Source organism: Myotis davidii, unplaced genomic scaffold, assembly GCF_000327345.1.
Source record: "Myotis davidii unplaced genomic scaffold, ASM32734v1 scaffold142, whole genome shotgun sequence".
In the NCBI taxonomy this organism is placed as follows: domain Eukaryota; kingdom Metazoa; phylum Chordata; class Mammalia; order Chiroptera; family Vespertilionidae; genus Myotis; species Myotis davidii.
This window is the reverse complement of record NW_006294400.1, coordinates 5,014,703-5,034,831: the sequence shown is the minus strand read 5'-3', so window position 1 is coordinate 5,034,831 and position 20,129 is coordinate 5,014,703. Positions and strand designations below refer to the sequence as shown.

Below are 20,129 nucleotides of genomic sequence, written 5' to 3'. Positions count from 1 at the left end.
TTTGGTCATGCTCAACACTTACACTGACATGGCCTCCCTGCTGGTCTATCTCCAGCTTCAACTCACACCACTGCCAAAGGGATCATTCTAACAACCTAAGTTGTTCAGATCATCTAACTTCCAGGACTCCCTAGTAGTGTCTTTAGTATGATGTTCAATGTCCATAGAGGGCCCTACCTACCTCATCTAGCTGTACGACCCTGGGCATATTCTTTAAGGACTCTCACTCAGTTTTCTCATCTGTAAAATGATGGCAATGGTAATAGATTGTAATATACCTACAGCCCTTAAAACTGTGTCTGTAACATCTTAAGTGCTCTAAGAGGTTAGGTAAGCTATTCCTTAAACATTCCTTCCACAGTAACATTTATGGCTAAAATAAGTTATCACTACCACCACCACCACCCCCTCTGGGAAGGAGAGCAAGGACAGACTTGAATCAGAATTCTCATTCCACTACTTTCTAGTTTTGAGGTCTTGGATAAGTCAACTGCTCAAATATAAAAAAAGGGATCATAACTACAGTGAAGGGCTGTTTTCTCCTCTTATCTTTGCTTGGTGAAATATTATTCAGCCTTCAAAGTCTAACCCAAGGTCATTTTTCAAAGTACCTCCTCCAGTTTACCACTGCTACTACCTGTCTCACGATTTCTCTTTTGGAGTTTCCCCACACCCTACATTGGAACATAGTTCACTGAGCTGGTTATCCAGATTGGTCTTTCCTTTTTTCACACAGGGAGCTTCTAGAGAAAGGGCTCACATTTCATTAACCTTTAACCTTAAAGACCAGTACAGACAGGGGCTTCAAATATATCAGCCAAGTGAATGAATTAAACTAGTCACGGCCCAGTGAAAATGGCCATTTTCTGAGATTCCACAGCACCGTCTTCACACTTGCACAATACATTGCTTTGTATTAGTTATTTGTGTATTTTTCTCCACTAGGAGAAATATTGTGAGTTCAATACCTTGAACTGCTAGTATTATCTTTGTTCTCATCTCTCACTGAATAAATGACATGACTGATCGAATTAAGGAATATTTCAACCTCTCTGGTCTATTCCTTTCTTTCAGATCCTTCCCAATGATGTATACATATATAAATCTCAACTTAAGAAGTATCTGAGACTTTAGTTAAGCCAAAAAATATACCAAGGAAATCAAGATAACTAGAATGTATCAAAAACTTAATATTGACACTAAACAAACAACTTTTAAGGTGGACAAATAATTTTATTTTGTGCATGCAAATACATGTCAAGTACTGCAAACTTTTTCCATCAATTTTCTCTCAAACACTGAAAATCATGATGCTCTATTCTGTGAACAGCCAAAGCTAATATCTCATCACTTCAGTCCTACAGAAAAAACACACAGAATTCACTCTTCGCTATTCACTACCATCACAACCCTCATTGTTCCATCTCTGCCCTCCCCCCATATACAGGCCTTATAAGTCCCAGCCTTCCCCCACTTAATCCTATTCCTATAGCACAAAGGGAAACATTACAATTTGGAAATTCAAATTGAAATAAATGGAATAGAATTTATTCCCATATATATTCCCCACTTCATTGTACAGAATTATTTTAAATTATAGTTTTAAATAGAAGCTGAGTATATGCCTTAAAAATGAGCATTAAATCCATCTTAGAGATGGTGCCTGCTTTTTACATGATGGGTGTACACCATCTTTAATTTCATTTACATTTCAATCGAACAATAGATTTGCAAAGAAAATGTCTAATACAGACGTAAAAATATTCACACTAGAGCTTCACAATCGGTTGTACAATTGACAAACAGGCCTCTTTTCCCAAACTTTCCAGCTAAGCAAATTTATAAAATGTAATCAATGCAACAAGAAAAACATTTCTCTTTCACTTCCAGGGAAAAGAATATGCAATAAACAGTATAAATGCAGACAGCAGTTGCTGTGAGCTAACCACGATACTCCCAAGTGGCTGTACAGTGGATATGTGCAGTACAAATAAAAGCCACATGTGTTGTATCACAACTACAGTATAATTGTTTGCCCAGCTAAGAAATGCATGCACTTCCATGCCTTGGGTTATAAAGTGAGGCCTAATTCTTGACAGATCCATGGAATATATGCAAATGACCTTGTCTTTTGGCAGTACTAAGTGCAGCCAGTGTCTGTGTTCCACTGGTTTGAAGATATTTTTAAATTTTTATATAAAACAAAAACCACAACTGCCAATTTTGGACTTGGGGGAATAACTGCTCTTGGAGTAAAAATAAGATCCACTCAAATGTAGAGTGCTCTGACCAGTGGCCTTGATACCTTGTATTCCCTCGCCAGCAAAGGGATACAAAGAAACCGCTAGTATAAAGGAGTAACTAGCAAATTTATTCAATTTATCCAGAAAACGGGATACTCCTTGAGCATATTAATTTTTGTTCTGCTTGCAGAAGGGGTTCTTATATAGGAGTTACAGTAAGTGATCCCATCAACACTCTTCATTCTCTAAAACACAAGACAAGTTCTTCCAGTTAACTAATACATAGTTGCAGTGTAACTTTCCCCTGTAATGAATGACTAGTCATCAATACTGGTGACAGTCTGCTCAGAAAATGACTCAAAGAAACTAGGGAAAAAATATTCAGATTCAAAGTTGAAATCACATGCTGAATCTGATCATCACAAATTCCACCCATTAACAAGATAACCATGACTTTAACATCTAAAATAAAAAAAAAAGAAAAACAAGTTTGATGGCTTTTAAAACAATGTTTTCAAATGTTTAAATGATCCCATTTTAAATTTCTACAAACTGCTGTGCATCCTGTAATTTTCTCAAGGTGGCCTATAAAATTGGAATGTGCTTTATGTAACAGGGTGGGACAAAAGTAAGTTTACAGTTGTTCACAGATTTCTATGATCAACTGTGAGCTTACTTTTGTCCCACTACTAAGAACTTAAAATTTGAGTGAAAGTGACTACATCCACACTAATGGAAATTTTCAGCCCTAGATTAGGTTTCTTTCATTCTCTTGTGAGATTAGCTTCTATGAAAAAATCAGGGCCACTGACCCAATGAAGTACCTTCTCTTGAAAATACAATACACAACTTTCATGCATGACAGTGGTGTATCAGGTGGTATTGAAAGATGAAGTCATGGCAGCAAAGACAAGGAAATCTGCTTTGTTCAGAAATACATGTGTAACTTCCTCAGAATTTACAAAATGAAATTAAACAACAAAAGAGAACTACTGATGCTACATTCACAGTATCTAAATGAGGCACATGGACTTCAGAATGGGACTCAGAAATTGAAAAACAAAAACAAACAGTGGACAAACAAAACCCAACAACAAAAACAAACAAAACACCATTTCCCACTTTCCAGACCTCAGACTACTGTCTTCTGATTACAGCATAGGTAACACATGTAGTTTAGTCACCGATATTATAAATTTCTTCTCCGAATGCTTTATATCCTTTGATTTCTAACATACATACATCACATGTTGGTAAAAGTTGGTCAAATGACAGGGATGGCCCCCAATTTTAAAAAGTCACATCTTATGTCTGATTTGTGTTTTTTCTTCTATGGCATCAGCAGGTACCATTTTGAAGAAGGATCAGATAAACTGAACTTTCTTCTAAAGTGGCAGAGAACCAATGTCTTTACTTCACATTAAACCCAAGAGAAACAAGATGGCTACTACAGAAAGAATGCCATACAGAATAATCCCACACAGAAACAATTCCTATGTTGTTAGTGCGAATGAGAGTAAGTTTTTAAGAACAGGGAATTATTGTTTTATGGGATCACCTGCTGCAAGACAAGCATTATTTTAATATTAATGTTCTGAGACATACCAATAAGGTTGGCAGGTATATAAAATACACTGATGCAAATGTAATTTCACTGGACAAGTAGGCAAACACCTAAGCAGTTTATCCCAATCCCCTCCAGAAGAGCACAACCACGTTTCAAAATCTTGATTTTAAAATTAAAAAGATATGGTTAAATACACAAGATCAATTTATGTAGTATATATCCACCCTCAGAGCGTGCTGAAGATGTTTTGCGTAGTTCTGTTGCACAGAGGGTTCTTTCCCTGAGGGCACATAAGGAGCTCTCGAACTGTTAATAGGTATCTATTTTGTAACAAAATAGCAATTTTTAAATCTTAAAAAAAAATACATTACCTTCAACATGGAAGATCTCACTATTTAAATATCCATGAAATAGACATTATGGTTTGCATATCCTTTTTGGAAACACAAACAGCAAATAAAGTACATTGGAAGCATTTCAAATGTAGTAAGCGCATATTTATAGAAAGGTTCTGATATAAATTACATAACAATCATGTTCCTGTAATATCCTAGGCTAATTTATAATGTCAGAAATAAGTTAATGTAACATGGTTTAAAACTCTTGTTCCTATGCATTTCAGGTTACAGAGTGAAATAAATAAAATGTCTTTGTAGGGATAGGGAGCACTGGCCATGGCAAAAAAGTACAGTACTAATAACCGAAGGAAACTAAGTCAAGGCTACTGTGCTGTTATGTTACAAACATCTTCATACAGTTGAGTATTAAATAAATGTGTAAGATCTTCCATACTGACACCAGAATATCAAAACTACCCCTTTGTTTCTCAGGTATATTTACAACTTATCAGTCACCTTATGAGCATGTTCATTAAGACAGGTATCAAACACCAGTATTTACTCATTCTGATCAAGAAATTTCAGGGAAATGTGAACCCTCCCGCCCCTGGAAATGCGCACAAAACTTTTTATCAAAATCTTATCTGATACAATGCTGTGGTTTTGTAAAACAACTAAATAGCTCAGACGACCAATAACATGATCCTGTTTAAGCATTTTGCTAGCAGGAAAAGCCCTTACATACAGTACACCTGGTGAAAGATCAGCTTGGCTTAAAATATTCCAGTACAATTTTCAGAGTAAACAACTTCACAGAAGTTAATTAAAAAAATAGTAATAAAAGTCAAACTAATCTTAAAGAAATGGGAAAAAACAAACCATAGGTAAGATCACCAGGAAGGAATGCCCAGCTTTTGCTTTCACATGTTGACTGAAATTTAGGTTTCAATAAAATACCTCCAAAAAATCTGGGGTATGCCTAGTTGAATATACTGCATACTTTCAGATGCCAAGTCAAAACACTTTCAGTCACATGTTAGCAGGGCAGAAATTATTCATGTTTTTAAGTATGAATAAAGGTTAGCCAATGTTCTATTATTACATGGTTCATAGTCTTAGCAACCTAACAGTAAAAAAAAAAAACAAAAGGGAAATTTAAACCCCAACATCAAGTAACAATAAACAATATTTAACCAAGATAATGCAATGAACATCCAAAATAATTAGTTTAAATTAAAAACCCAGCAATACCATCTTGTTAGTCAGTGCAAACGCTACATACAGGGTTTTCTCAAGAAAGCTGAAAGCACCTGATTCTTTTGCCAAGTCATCAGAATCAATAATGTACAGGCTTAAATCTGCATTTTAAAAAACTGCCATTACATTAGTGCATAATTTATCAAAATTGTAAAAACGATTCTGCATAACTTAGGAGAATTTAATATCTAGTACATCAGCTGAAAGACTTAGGCACTTGGTTATATATTTAATTACTTCAACAAGTAGCCTGTGTATAAATATTAACAAAGCAGAAACTATTATTGAAAAATGGAAAATTAAAAAAAATTTAAATGCTACAGATAAAAGCACTGCACCACAATCCTACATATAATGCAGTAAAGAAAGCTAGTATATAACCCTGCAAAATTCTATGGTAAGAACATCTAACTCCACTCTTCAAAGTAAAAAACAAAAATAAAAAAATTCATGCAAAGTCCCATGAAAAAGATAAATAAAGCAGCTGGAATGAGATGGAAATTTCTCTTAGTGAAACATAAAATAGAAATAAATAAGTTAATTAAGTCTACTTTCACTAGATGTATCATTGTAGGATCCTGCTAGTTTAATAACTGAGTTGTTAATTTTCTATAGAAGCCATTTAAAATAGGAAATGGCTCAGTTACTGCACCGGATTGCTACAAACTCATAAAAAGCTGCTTGAAGCTTAAGTTAAATGTCCAAATTCCAATCACTTCTGGAAAGTGAACATGTTACACCCTAGTAAATTTTCTTTTTTTCTTTTTTCGTAATGCTAATGCAAGAGGGCTTGAAGTATCAAAGAGTCCACAGGAACTGGATGCCCCCAGTAATATCTTTTTTTTAAAAAAAATATACATTATATAATATATATTATATATATAAAAAGCTAGTGTAAATGCTTCCATGGTATGGTCACAAATTTGAAAGATGAATCTCCTTTCAGCTGTTAACCATCTTCCCATTTGCAACAACAGGTTTTAAAAAGTCATTTTTATCTTCAGACATAACGTGAGTTTTCAGAATGAGGTTGCCAACGCTGACAGATGTGGTGATGGGGAGGCAACTTGCATTGCTAATGGACACTGGAAGTGGCTGGCTAAAGCAAGCCGTTACCGGCAGAATTGTTTTTTGCTCCTCCCTGAGAAAAAAAATAAATGACATTGAAAACAACTTAGCTTTAAGTGAAAAATTAATACATATGTGAAAAGTTATACCAAACTTCAAACGCATGTCTTTAATACTAAAAAGTACCAGAGATCACTAAAAATGTTCTATTATTCCAATAACAAAAATACTGGGTAATTTGAGGCTAACAAACTATCAAGTTTAAGATTAGCCCATATTTTTTACAGTAATTATACACAGCGGCAATATTAAAACCAAGTTCTCTTACCAAGATTTTTAAAAAGGGAAACCCTTCATATAGGTTTTAACTCTCCGTTTTGTAGTTTATAAGATTGGTTATCAGACTGAGGAGTATAACCTGATGCTAGAGCACAAAGACTAATTTTTACTCCCGCAAAAAGTAAATTTCAGGCTACTAAAATGGACTACTTTGTTAGTTCAAATTTAGTTATTCTCTCCTAAAAATCTAGACTGACCAAAATCATTGCCCATTACATAAGATCTTCCCCTCACACGATAAAATAGTGCCAAAAATGAATTAAACACCGCATCTATTTCACTTTAAATATTCATGGTTATGAATTTTCTGTCTAACACTCACAGAATCACATGGTCTTCACCTAAACTCTGTCTCTTCTGCTCCAGTGGCTCCTTTTGGTGCGGTTGGACTGGATGTCCATTTTCCACTGCAGTTCCATTCAGCAACTGATCATTTTGAGAACTGATACCAAGTTGTATATCCAGGATCTCCTAAGAAAATAAAGTGTTAATCCTTCAGTATAAGTATTTTATTTTAGTTGCCACTGGAATAAAGCCTCCTAAACATCTACCTGTGTTACTTACTTCAATTTGTTCACTCTGTCCATCAGGTTCATCAGTGTCAAGTGCCGATAGCTCTAATTCAATATCCCTATCAGGCTTAGTATCAGTTGCATCTTCTGTATAATCACTCTGTAATGTAAAAAAAATAACCATTTTATACCTGTGGAAACGGGGGTTTCCCTTTTAAATTTAAGTGGGAATCCCAATGATTGATCTAAAAAATTATTTTTAAGAAATCTGGGACCACACTTTTATTGCTACTATTAAGTTTTAAAAGCAAGCATGTAAGAAAAAGGCACACTAAAATGCACCAAGTAAGGACATACACCTATGCACAGCAACAGCAAACAACAAATCCACTTAAACATGAAGCTGGTAGGCTCACTTTCTTTACCTCTCCATTTCTCAATTCAATTTCCTTGCTTAGTAGGTTTAAGGTAAGGTGACGGCCTTCATCCAGGGAATTCCACTTCTGTTGCATGGCCAGAGCATTGGCCTCCCTCTGAAGAAGCAATGAGTTACTCTTGGCCTAGACGGGGGTGAAAAGTAAAGTTAGCTTCCAACCACCATTCCATTTTTTAAAAAGTCCAAGCTGAGTGACACAGAACCTACCTGCTGAAGCTCAATGCTTACAAGGTCTCCAGTACTGGAATGCTTTCTATGACAAGATAAATCAGTAACAATGAATCTGTCCCTTTAAAGAGAAACATGTTTATTGTAATAAAAGTGAAATAAGTGAAGCAGCTAAAGCAGTAATAACTATATTCTACATATGTTTTATGTAACAGATCAATCCTGAAAATTTCAGTCATCATTCCAAATGTAAAAGTAAGTATTTTTTCAGAAATTTGTTACATAGTTAAAACTAGCAAAGGACATTTTATGAATAATTGGGGATAGAATCTGTACTCTGAGAATATATACAAGTCTGAGAATAGAAAATCCTAAAGAATTAAGAGTAACCTTACCGTTCGATATAGTGTGCTGATGATGTGGACTCACTACCATAAGAACTCCACCTTGAATCAACAGCATTGACATAAGGGACATAATCTACAGAAATGTAGAAAGAAACAATGACCAGAAAAGTGAAAAATCAGTATCTACATGTGAATACTTTTTTAAAAAAAGATTTACTTATTATTATTATTTTTAATGTGTTTTTATTGATTTAAGAGAGGAAGGGAGAGAAATATCAATGATGAGAGAGAATCATTGATTGACTGCCTCTGCACGCCTGTGACTGGGGATCGAGACTGCAACCCAGGCATATGCCCTTGACCGGAATCGAACCCAGGACCCTTCAGTCAGCAGGCCAACACTCTATCCACTGAGCCTAACTGGTTAGGGCATGAATGGATACTTTTCAAAAGATCCATATTTTATCCAACGAGCCATGTTCTCCTGGCTAAACCATTTAATTCTGAGTTTCCTGTGGTTGTTAAATTGAGGATTAAAAAAAAAATGCTAAAGATAACAACAAAACAAAACAAAAAAAAACCGCTAAAGAAAACTTTATCCTTTGCAACAGCATGGATGGACCTGCAGAACATTATGCTAAGTGAAATAGGCCAGTTAGAGAAAGACAAGTACCATATGTGGAATTTAATGAACAAACTGAGCTACCAAGCAAAATAGAGACAGACTCATAAATAAAGAGCAGGCAGACAGCCTGGGGATGGGAGATAGGAGGAACTGAGATGGAAAAAAAAAAAAAAGAGAGACAGAGAGACAGCTCAGGGACACAATCCCCAGTGTGGGGCATGTAGGAGGCAGCTGGTCAATGATTCTCTCTCATCACTGATGTTTCTATCTCTCTCTCCCTCTTCCTTCCTTTTTGAAATCAATAAAAATATATTAAAACAAAACAACAACAACAACAGAAACACTGTGCTAGAGTATATGGGTTACCTGATATGCTGATGGGCTTAGTCGCACTTCCTTGGGAAGCAGTGGCCTGGACAGGATCCGTGGTATGGTAACCTGTACGGGAAGACCTGGAAATTGCACCCCATTTTGAGATGATAGGTCCATCACTAAAAGGAATTATTGGGTCTTCTTCTTTTGTCCTTCTCTGAGTTTCAAATAAATGTACTCTTCTCTTAACATCTCCACTGTCTAGGTCCTGCATAAACCAAAGAAAATCAGTAATAGGATTATTGGCAATTACCTCAGCTAGCTATTACAAGCACATGCTTTCAGAAGACATATAATTAAGTTTTCTGCTAAATTCAACACTAGCTGTAGATCTCAATGGCAATCCAACATCTATTTTAAACCATCAAACTGGGCTCAAATAATTTAAACATTAAATTCAATTCAGTTCAGATTTATAGCAACAATGAAGATGAAAGTATTCAAACATTCTAAAACCTGAGTCAACATGTGTAATAGCCTCCCAGCCCCTGGAATCATACCATTAACACAGCATTTGAATTAGCAATCACATCTCTGGGCTCTGAATCAATGACATTTATACAGGAGCCTATGGTGCCACAAGACCAGGGAGAATAATGGGAAAGATGGTCTTCTTCAAATTTTGTCCCACTCACACTGTCAGAGAGCTGATTAAAAAATAGAAAAAGGCACAGCCAATTAATAAAAAAAACTTAAATTTATACACTTGTAACTATTAAGCAACTACTATAGAATACAGAGGACTTCATAGTGAATAATTAAAACTTCAGTGACTAAAAACACTGTCATAAATAACACATAGTATTTTTACTATTTGTCTTTATATTATTTAGTAATAGAAAATAGAACGTCTTCTCCTTTTACTTTATCTTTAAGTGCTCATTAAGAATCCCTGGCTGATACTATTAAGACCAATCAACAAATCATTTATAGCATGCCTCTAACATGGTATAAGGTGCTCCAGAAAAGAAAAAAAAAAAAGGAAACAAACATACACATAGATTACAGTCCATGTCCTAAAGTAGTTTATCATTTGGAGAAAAGAATAAGGAAATAAGGAAACATAAGTGATAAACCATACAGTATTAAATAAAGAACAAAAATAATGCATTTTATTTGTCTACAATGAAATGAATAAGTTGAGCCCTAACCGGTTTGGCTCAATGAATAGAGCGTCAGCCTGCGGACTCAAGGGTCTCAGGTCAAGAATCTTGGTTTACCTGAGATATTTGTGTATATTTTTCTTAGTTACAAGTGTATAAATTTAAGTTTACTATTCGATTCCGGTCAAGAGCATGTACCTTGGTTGTGAGTACATATCAGTAGGGAGTGTGCAGGAGGCAGCAGATCGATGTTTCTAACTCTCTATCCCTTTCCCTTCCTAACTGTAAAAAATCAATAAAATATATTAAAAAGAGAAAAGAAGTCTAAGTTTGATGAAAAAAATTTGGATCTAGTTTTAAAATTCAATAGTTTATTGCAATATCCATGGATGGGCCCTGGCTGGGTCGCTCAGTTGCTTAGAGCATTGTTCCGATACACCAAGGTTGCAGGTTTGATCCCCAGATAGAACACATACAAGAATCAACCAATGAATGCATAAAATAGATGGGTCAATTAATCTCTGTTTCTCGCTCTCCTTCCCTCTCTAAAATCAATAAATACATTTTTTTAAAGCTAAAAAAAGAAATGTTCATGGATGAAAATATTTGATGTCTAGGATTATTTCAAAATAATCCATTCGGAAGAGGGGGTTCAATAAGGTTCACTGAGTTGGTAACTGTGGAATCCAGGTGAGGGCACACGGGGTTTATTATATATTCTCTTTACTTTTGTTTAAACGTTTTCATAAGGAAGGGACTCAAAAAACTTTTTATATTAGAAACTCTAGAGATGGAGAATAAACTAGAGGAGTTTTTAAAAAATGGTGTATTTAAATATAATAGTACTAAAAACACCAGAGTACATTGAAATGATCCTGGTTTAAAAACTTGTTTTGCGATGGCAAGAACAATAATTTACAGTGATGTAAAACACCATGAATAATACAGTAGGTATTTCTGCACCTTTTGTAAAGTAGGGAAGAAATATCTCAGGTAAACCAAGATTCAAATCTCAGCTACTTATAGACTGAATTTATTAGTTGGGCAAATTAGTTAACTTCTTTGGGTAGGATTCTTAACCTGCACAATATGGATAGCACCTACCTTCTAAGGTTTTTGTGAGAATTAAATAACATTATGTAAATGCTTAGTACAGTGTCTGGCACAAGAAGGTGCTCAATAAATGGCAGATATAAATGCTATTATTAACAAAAACCATAAAAAATAATGAGAACTATATTGCTGAAAAGATTTTGAATTCTTGGTGAAAAAGGGACTGTGCCCTAAAGGTCTTCAGTGTCTCATAAAATCTATCGATAATGCTTACAATTTAACGTGTGTTGAGCTAAATTCAGCTGCGAACCAAACCACTGCAGAATAGCCACCATAGCTAACCCTGAATAGAACGAGTGCTCTGAAGTCAGTTGTTTGACCTATCCCTGCAAGAAGTGATCGAAACCTTGCTTACGTCAGTGCGAAAGTCTACACTGAACAGAGGAGAAGGTGGTGTTGGAGACTGTGTTGCCACAGGAAGAGCTGGAGAGACAAGAGGTGCTTTCTGAGTGTGGTACTGTGCCCACTGTTCTGGCTTTCTTCTTATCTGCTCCTCGCAACTGGTCTTCAAATGACCACAAGGATCCTAAGGGGGGGATAAAAGAAACAATCTTAGTCATGTAGGAAGCAGTAAATAAATTTAATTATATTCTGTGGAGATAAAGTAAACAATTTGTTATATATTTGGGACAAAAAATACAATAGGGAAGTCATCCTAGCCTATTCTTTACACAATTAAATAAAAGGGTCAAGGTATATTAAAGCAAAATCTGAGCACTCACTTTTGGGGTTTTGGAAAGTCATTTGTATGAATGTGGGGACACTGAAAATAAACTCTATTCCTGTATTTTGAAGATTTCTTTTTATCTTCCCATCAGTTTCCTATCCAAACAACAGTTACTGAGCATGAATATGTACCAGGTCCAGTTCTAAGAGCTTTGTTTTTCTGATTTAATCCTCACAACAGCCTTAGGAGGTAAGTATTACTATTATTTCCATCAAACAGATGAAAAAACTAACATAGAGAAGTCAAGTAACTTCCATACGTCACATAGTAAGCGGAGGAGCGAGGATATATACCTGGGTGGTTTGACACCAGACATTGGGTTCTTAGCCATTACACTACAGCAGCATTCCTATTTCCATCATCACTTACTCTTGGTAAAGGCACAGTTGTCCTTGGTTCACTTGGCTGCTGACAAGCCACTGAATAATACCCATCTAAGGAGTTAAATCTTTCTCGCAAAGACGTCTGATAGACAGACGAGTGCATCACATCCATAGGAGGTAAAGAATTGCTTCTAATAATGTCATCTCGTTGGTACATAGGTGGACGCCAGATGCGCCTACTGTCGTACACAGGAGCATACATTCCAGAAGGTACTGGAGGAACTGGTCCATATGGCTGCGGAGGAGGAGGTTGGTAAGGAGAATTCATTCGATCTCGAGGGGAAAATGTACTGTAATGATCGGCATATGGCATGGAAGCAGGTGGGAGGGAGGATTCTGGAACATTATTGGACCTCACAAAGCGAGGAACACAGGGAGCCACACCAGCTGGTACCGTTGGAGGTGGTGGGTAGTATCCTTAAAAATTGGAAAGAGGAATATTTAATGTAATCTTAGTAAAATTCAACATTTTATAATGGTTTAAGTCTAAAGCAATCTTTAATGTGGGAAAATAAAATAAGCTTTGACCTTATTTTAGTTATCCCTGCTTTTGAAAGAAGCTATACCCTCTCAAGACACCACTATGTGAAAATCATTAACATTCATTACTTTGTTCTCTAAAACACATGATACAGCTATTAACAGATGGTTGGTACATTTCCTTCTAGGGCATCTATTCCCTCAGGTTTTGAATTAAGTAATTATAATTACATCTTCGATTCTTAACCTTGTTGGGAGCTGAGATTAAAACTTTTTCAAAATCTATATAAGTTGTGTGTTGTCTTTCCAAAATTACACCTAAATATATAAACCAAACATTTTGTATTATCATTTCAGGGGATTTACAGAACTCCCTGAAGCTCTTCTATGGACCCTATATTTAGTTCATAAGAATGACAACTCTAAAACTATTTGTATGTAGAATTATATATTCTTAGGGATAAAAAGAAATTTAGGGGTCATGAAGTCCAAAGGATTATTTTTTAAGTGCAAATATTCTAGATAGACATAAATTATTAACTTACTTATCTAAGGGCAACAAATGTTATATTACAGTTTCTTTTTTTCTTAGAACTGTCTAAAATTACTTACCTGTCTGTGGGTACTGTGGGACTTCAAAGGGTATCTGAGTTCTTGGATCTTGAAAATACTGAATGTTTTCAGAATGCTGAGGATATACTGGTACTCTAGTTATAAATGGGCTGGATTTTGGAGGCACAGAATTCAGTTCTGTTCCAACATTAGAGGGCCCAGCTGAGGTAGCTGCTACACTGCTTACAGGAGTCTTGGGTGGAGAACCAATTTTACTGGAGAGAAAATTTAACAAAAAGCAAATGATGAATCACTGTCTATGACTCTTAAGTCTTCCTCGGTAGGCATTTTTTGTAATTATATAGCAAAACAACTAATAGAAAGATACTTTAGGAATTTCCATAGTAACAACTAAGAAAATGAACTTCATTGCCACCTAACATTGCTAACTCACAGCAGCATCGTGACAGATCTCTGATAAGAACAAAAAGAAATACAAACAAATCCCAGGCACTAATGTGACCCTTCAGTCTCTTTTCACTTGCCTTTGAACAAAAATTTTTCCTACTGAAAAATTTTAAAAATTCCCTTTTCAGTAAGTTCTCAACAGAAACAACATAGCCTACCAGTAGTATTCTTAGGGACAAAGAAGACAGACATGAAAAGGTTTGTTCTGTTAAGAGTTAGCTTAGCTGAAATATAAACACACAGAACAGCCATTTTGTTAACTGCTACCTCTCCAGGACTTAGAACAGTTCCTGGCACACAGAAGGCACTAAATAAACATTTGTTGGACAAATGAAATAGTTCTTGCCATGTAGTAAACATCTGTTGGATGAACAAAACTCCAATGAAATATCTACTCATTAAATTAACATAACATACGCAAACCTTTTATATTAAAAAAAAAAAATGCAAAGGATTTTCTTTGTTGAGTCACCAAGCAATCAGCTCCACAGGACCTCATCATGGCTTTTAACCCTACCAGACCGCTGTACTGATTTTTCGGTAATTTTCTCACAAAGGTGAAATATTGGCGCTAGATGAAAGGTAGATGAAAGGTAGACCTATTTTCTACAATGTCTCCAAGCTCCATCTTATTCTAACCATTTTTCTGTATCATGTTGGTTTTTTCTCTTTAATGCTCAGGAGCCCAGGTATAGGGGACAGTTAGGTTCAGGGCCTCAGGTCTGGTAGGATTAAGAAGTCAAAGTTTTAGCCCTGACCAGGTTGCAGGTTTAGCCCTCAGGTCAGGGCACATACAAGAATCAACCAATGAATGCATAAATATGTAGAACAACAAATCGAAGTCTCTCTATCTCTTTTCTTCCCCCTCTCTAAATTCAATAAATACAAATTTAAAATGTAAAAATTTAAAAAGTCAAACTTTTCCCAGATAAGACAAAGCTAAAAGTGCACCACCACCACCACCAAACCAGTATTAGGAGAAATGTTAAAGGGACTTACTTTAAGAATAGAAGAAAAAAAGATTTTAAAAATCCTATATAATAAAAGGGTAATATGCAAATAGACCGAACTGTGGAATGACCGGTTGCTATGACGCACACTGACTACCAGGGGGCAGATGCTCAATGCAGGAGCTGCCCCCTGGTGGTCAGTGTGCTCCAACAGGGGGAGCGCTGCTCAGCCAGAAGCTGGGCTGACGGCTGGCAAGCATAGAGCCTCTCCCACCTCCGCAGCAGCGCTAAGCAGCAGCAAGGCCCCCGGACTGTGAGAGGGCACAAGCCGTCTCCCCCCGAGTGTACGAATTTCATGCACTAGGCCTCTAATATGAATAATAAAATGGCAATAACCACACATCTAGCAACAATTACCTTAAGTGTAAATGGATTAAATGCTCCAACCAAAGACACAGGGTGGCTAAATGAGTAAGAAAATAAGACCCTTCATATGTTTTCTACAAGAGACTCACTTCAGTTGGAAAGACACACACAGACTGAAAGTAAAGGGATGGAGAAAGATATTTCATAAAAATAAAAACAAACAAAAGCTAGGGTAGTAATACTTATACCAGACAAAACAGAATTTAAAACAAAGGCTACAAGAGACAAAGAAGGACCCAACAATTCCACTGAGTATTTACCCAAAGAAATCCAAACACTAATTAGAAAAGACATATGCACCCATATGTTTATTGCAGCATTATTTATAACAGCCAAGATATGGAAGCAACCTAAGTGCCCCTCAATAGATGAATGAAGAAGAAGTGGTACATATATACAATGGAATAATACTCAGTTAAAAAAAAAAAAAGAATGAAATCTTGCCATCTGCAGCAACATGGATGGACCCAGAGGGTATTATGTATGCTAAGTAAAATAAGTCAGATAAAGACAAATACCATATGATTTTACTTATATGTGGACTCTAAAAAAATCAAAAATAAATGAACAAACAAAACAGAAGCAAACTCATAGATACAGAGAGCATTTTGATGCTGGCCAAATGGAAGGGGAACTGGGGTGATGGATAAAGAGGGGAAGGGATTAAGAAGTATATGGTAGTTACAAAATAGTCACGAGCATGTAAAGTATATCATCTGTATATATAAAAGCCTAAGCCGCTGTTAGGACTGGATGACTATGATGTGACCTGCTCAATGCAGGAGCTGCCCCTGGTGATCAGTGCACTCCCTCAGCCAACCTCCCGCGGTCCCTCCCCCCTGGCCAGTCTGCCCCGATTGGCCCTGATTGCCAGCCAGGCCAAGGGACCCCACCTGTGCACGAATTAATGCACCGGGCCTCTAGTAGGAAATAAAGTCAATAATATTATAATATTGAATGGTGACAGATGGGGGGATCACTTTGTAAATTATATAAATACCTAATCACTATGTTGTACACTTGAATCTAATATAATATTGTATATCAACTGTAACTGAAAAATTAAAAAATTATGAAAAAAAAGCCAAACTTTAGCAGAGCTTGACATGTGGTGACTCAAGGAAATGATTTTATTAATGATACAGAAATTCAATATGCTGTATCTCAACTAAATTAGAAGGGTTTTCTCAAACTAGAGAAGCCCCTTTAAAGCTGGAGTAGCAACAACAGGGAGAATGTGCTGCCTTTAAGTCCAGTAAATGTTTACTTCTATGTGTAATTGGGTATTAAAATGTAGGAAATAAAGAACAGTGGGTTAATATTTGATAGAAATACACCGACTTATAGAGTTCAAAGATATTTTAGAGCTATATTTAGTCTTTGAAGTAAAATAATAAAGGCAACAAAGGAAACAATGAGAATTTCCTTATAACAAATAACACTGAGCAATTATTGAGAGCACTCTAGGCAATATGCTAAGTGTTTTTACAAAGATTATCTGATCCTTTCATATCAAAATGTTATATACTGTAAATATGGGTCAGTACTTTGAGATGAAAAATTCTCAGATGTATCAAGAAAAAGACATCAAAATCCATGACAAGGTTCATGGGCTCAAGAAATCCTGCAAACTGCCCCAACAATTCAGACTTAAGGAAAAAAACAACTTTCAGTCAGACAGCTAGATGGCTATAGCTGTGGATGACTTTCAGGATTCTAGGCTCTCCTTTGCTGCAGCCCCTCTCATACAGACATGCTCTTAGCTGTGCCCCGTCTATTGATGAAGCCACTCCTTTCTAACTATCCATATTTTTGGAACCAGCTCATTGCCTTAACATCTGAGAATCCTTTCACAGTGACTCCCTGCAGAATCAGTTACTCTTTTTTTAATGTCCAAAAACACTTGGAACACAACTCCATTATAGCACCTTTCACATATATTATATATTACATCTATCTCTTAAACTACACGAGAAGACCGTTAGAGGCAGGAAGTATATCCAGTTCATTATCATTACTACACCAGCTGGCCTGGTGTTTGGCACATAGAAGACCCATAATTCTTGATTGAATAAATATATGATTTACTTATTTGTATTAATTTATTTTAAAAGTTTCCTCCTGGTCCATCATATTTAAAATGAGATATAATTTACCCTTTTAAAGTATGCACTTAAGTGATTTCTGGTATATTCACAATATACAACTATTAGCATTATCTATTTTTGAAACATTTTCATCAACCCCAAAGAAACCTGTACTCATTAGTATTCAATCCCCATTCCTTTTTTCCCTAGCCGTAGCCCCTAGGAACCACTAATCTACATTCTGTCTATATAGATTTGCCTATTCTGGACATTCAAATAAATGGAAATATACACTATGTGGCCTTTTGTATGTAGCTCCAATGTTGCTTCATTTATGTAAATGCTGTCTTCAAAACTATATCATCTTGTTTTTACAAGACAAAGATATCTTATACATCTCATGTATTTTCAAGAGTGCCAAGAACAGAATTCAGAATGAGTGCGCAAGTAACATTTGCTAACTAGACAATGTTCTCTGATATATATAATTTCTGAAATCTCCCCGAGGTAAAGAGTATAATGATCGTTTAATAAACAAATTCCCCTATGACATGCTAACTGCAGAAATAAAAAATATAAATGCTTACTTACCCATCATTTATTATATGAAATCACCAGCAGTTTACTGTGTGCCTAGCATAAACCTAGCATAAAGTTTTTTTCCTAGAAGGTATATACTAGATACTGACACACTAGATATGGGTGACAAAATCTGAACATACTTTAACTTGGATTTTAAAATAAAAGAATAACAAAGCATGAAATTTTAGAGGTGGAACTTTTCAGATCATCTGAAAGTTTTAAAATTTTTTCTTAAAGCACCAATACCCCTTTGCCAAATTAAATCTTATGCTGAAATCCAACAATAATGGAGGCAATAATAATGATAATAATGACAGATATTTATTAAATGCTATGTGGCAGGTGTTGTTCAAAGCACACTGCAGTATTAAGTCATTTTATCTTCACAATAGTAGTAGGTACTATTATTATACTAATTCTATGGATGAATAAACTGAGGAAAACAGATTAAGTAACAGCCAGAATATGAACCCAGAGAGTTTGGCTCCAAAGATTTCCCTCTTAATTTCTATACACCATTACAGAATATAGACTAAAACTGTTTTCATTAAAGCAGGATCTGGAAGCTCAAGCCTCTCACCTGCTTAGGTTTCTACTTAATTCCTTTCTGGCACCTCTATGGACTCAACCCTAAAGTTTAAGGAAAGAAGGTGTGAAAAAACATAATTCTGGTCCAACCTCTTCAGTTTATGATTGAGGGAAACAAAATCAAGTTAAAGTGACTTCCCAAGGTCACAAAGCTATTCAGTTACAGAGCCGGGACTAGCACTCAAATTATTTTAGAATTTAGTACTGTTTCTACATGACACATTCTACATAAAACTTCTACTAACTGCTTTTCCTCAGGAAAAATAAAAATACTCAGGCATTTCTACGAAGTCTAAGTAACTCATATTCAGCATTTTTACCTACTACTTACTTTTCAGTTACCGACTCTGAAGAAGGCCCAGCAGCATTCTGACCATTAGTGCCAACCTTCCCCACTTTCTTCACAGTCTCCAGAGCTCTTAATGCACTGTCAGCATTACGTGGGATTAGCTGGGAAACACTGTTTTCTGCATTGGAAATTCCATTTGTACTTGGAACAATTTTCCCCGTTGCTTCAGTACTTCCTATGACAGAAATGACATTTCCGGCTGTGGTTGTGACAGTGTTGCTTACACCAACTTTATTTAGAAGAGGAAATGTTCTTACAGTTGCATTGATCTTTTTGTTCCTTAATCGATACCTGTTTTAAAAACAATTAATGTATTGATGACTATTTCACTATATCTTTAAAAAAAAAGACAATGGGAAAAGATTTAAAGAGGAAACAGTTTTGAAAGTTTCTTCAGCTAAATATCATATACGGTCTATATCAAACTCTGCTCTAATAGATGCCACATGAAAATACATATGCCATTCACCTACACACAGACCTTCCCCACTTTCTTCACATATTTAATGTACATATAGGCACATATTTAATAGCAAGCAAAGTACACATGCATCCAAAGAAGGCTTCTGAGGGAGTGGGAAGAGATCCGTTTGAAAATTTTGTCTATCTGGAATATAAAGTTCACTAAATAAAAATGAAATAAACCATATAAAATTTAATTGGGAATATAAAGAGAAAGGAATACAAGAGTTGAAAAAATTCTGTTGTTAAAAATTTATTAATTATATAATTTTAAAGAAATGAAAACACTGCCTTAGCCAGTTTGGCTCAGCGGATAGAGCATCAGACTGCGGACCAAAGGGTCCCGGGTTCGATTCCGGTCAAGAGCACATACCTCGGTTGCAGGCTTCTCCCCGACCAGGCCCTAGTTGGGGGCACGTGCAGGAGGCAACCAATTGATGTGTCTCTCTCACATCAATGTTTCTCTCTGTCTCTCCCGCTCTCTTCCACTCTCCCTAAAAAATCAATGGAAAAATATCCTCAGGTGAGGATTAACAACAACAAAAAAGAAATAAAAAAATTAAAACTCATTTTTAAATAAACAGATT

The 20,129-nt window shown here is 35.8% G+C and overlaps 1 protein-coding gene across 4 annotated transcripts in view; it reads right to left on the bottom strand.

Annotated features, from left to right (window-relative positions):
* Positions 1-1,212: 1,212 nt before the first annotated feature.
* RC3H2 (ring finger and CCCH-type domains 2) overlaps positions 1,213-20,129 on the bottom strand; it is a 40,698-nt gene continuing 21,781 nt past the window's right edge. For 3 of the 4 annotated variants that reach the window (XM_006768608.2, XM_015567108.1, XM_015567109.1), the window contains 12 exons: positions 19,063-19,371; positions 13,691-13,905; positions 12,585-13,015; positions 11,844-12,014; positions 9,773-9,919; positions 9,267-9,480; positions 8,324-8,408; positions 7,968-8,049; positions 7,750-7,884; positions 7,377-7,484; positions 7,135-7,283; positions 1,213-6,546 (listed from right to left, as the gene is read on the bottom strand). In XM_006768608.2, the coding sequence (XP_006768671.1) occupies positions 6,348-6,546; positions 7,135-7,283; positions 7,377-7,484; positions 7,750-7,884; positions 7,968-8,049; positions 8,324-8,408; positions 9,267-9,480; positions 9,773-9,919; positions 11,844-12,014; positions 12,585-13,015; positions 13,691-13,905; positions 19,063-19,371 (2,245 nt within the window). In that variant the 3' untranslated portion in view covers positions 1,213-6,347. The remainder of the gene's footprint in view (positions 6,547-7,134; positions 7,284-7,376; positions 7,485-7,749; positions 7,885-7,967; positions 8,050-8,323; positions 8,409-9,266; positions 9,481-9,772; positions 9,920-11,843; positions 12,015-12,584; positions 13,016-13,690; positions 13,906-19,062; positions 19,372-20,129) is intronic. The other variant, XM_006768609.2, reaches the window with a different exon arrangement.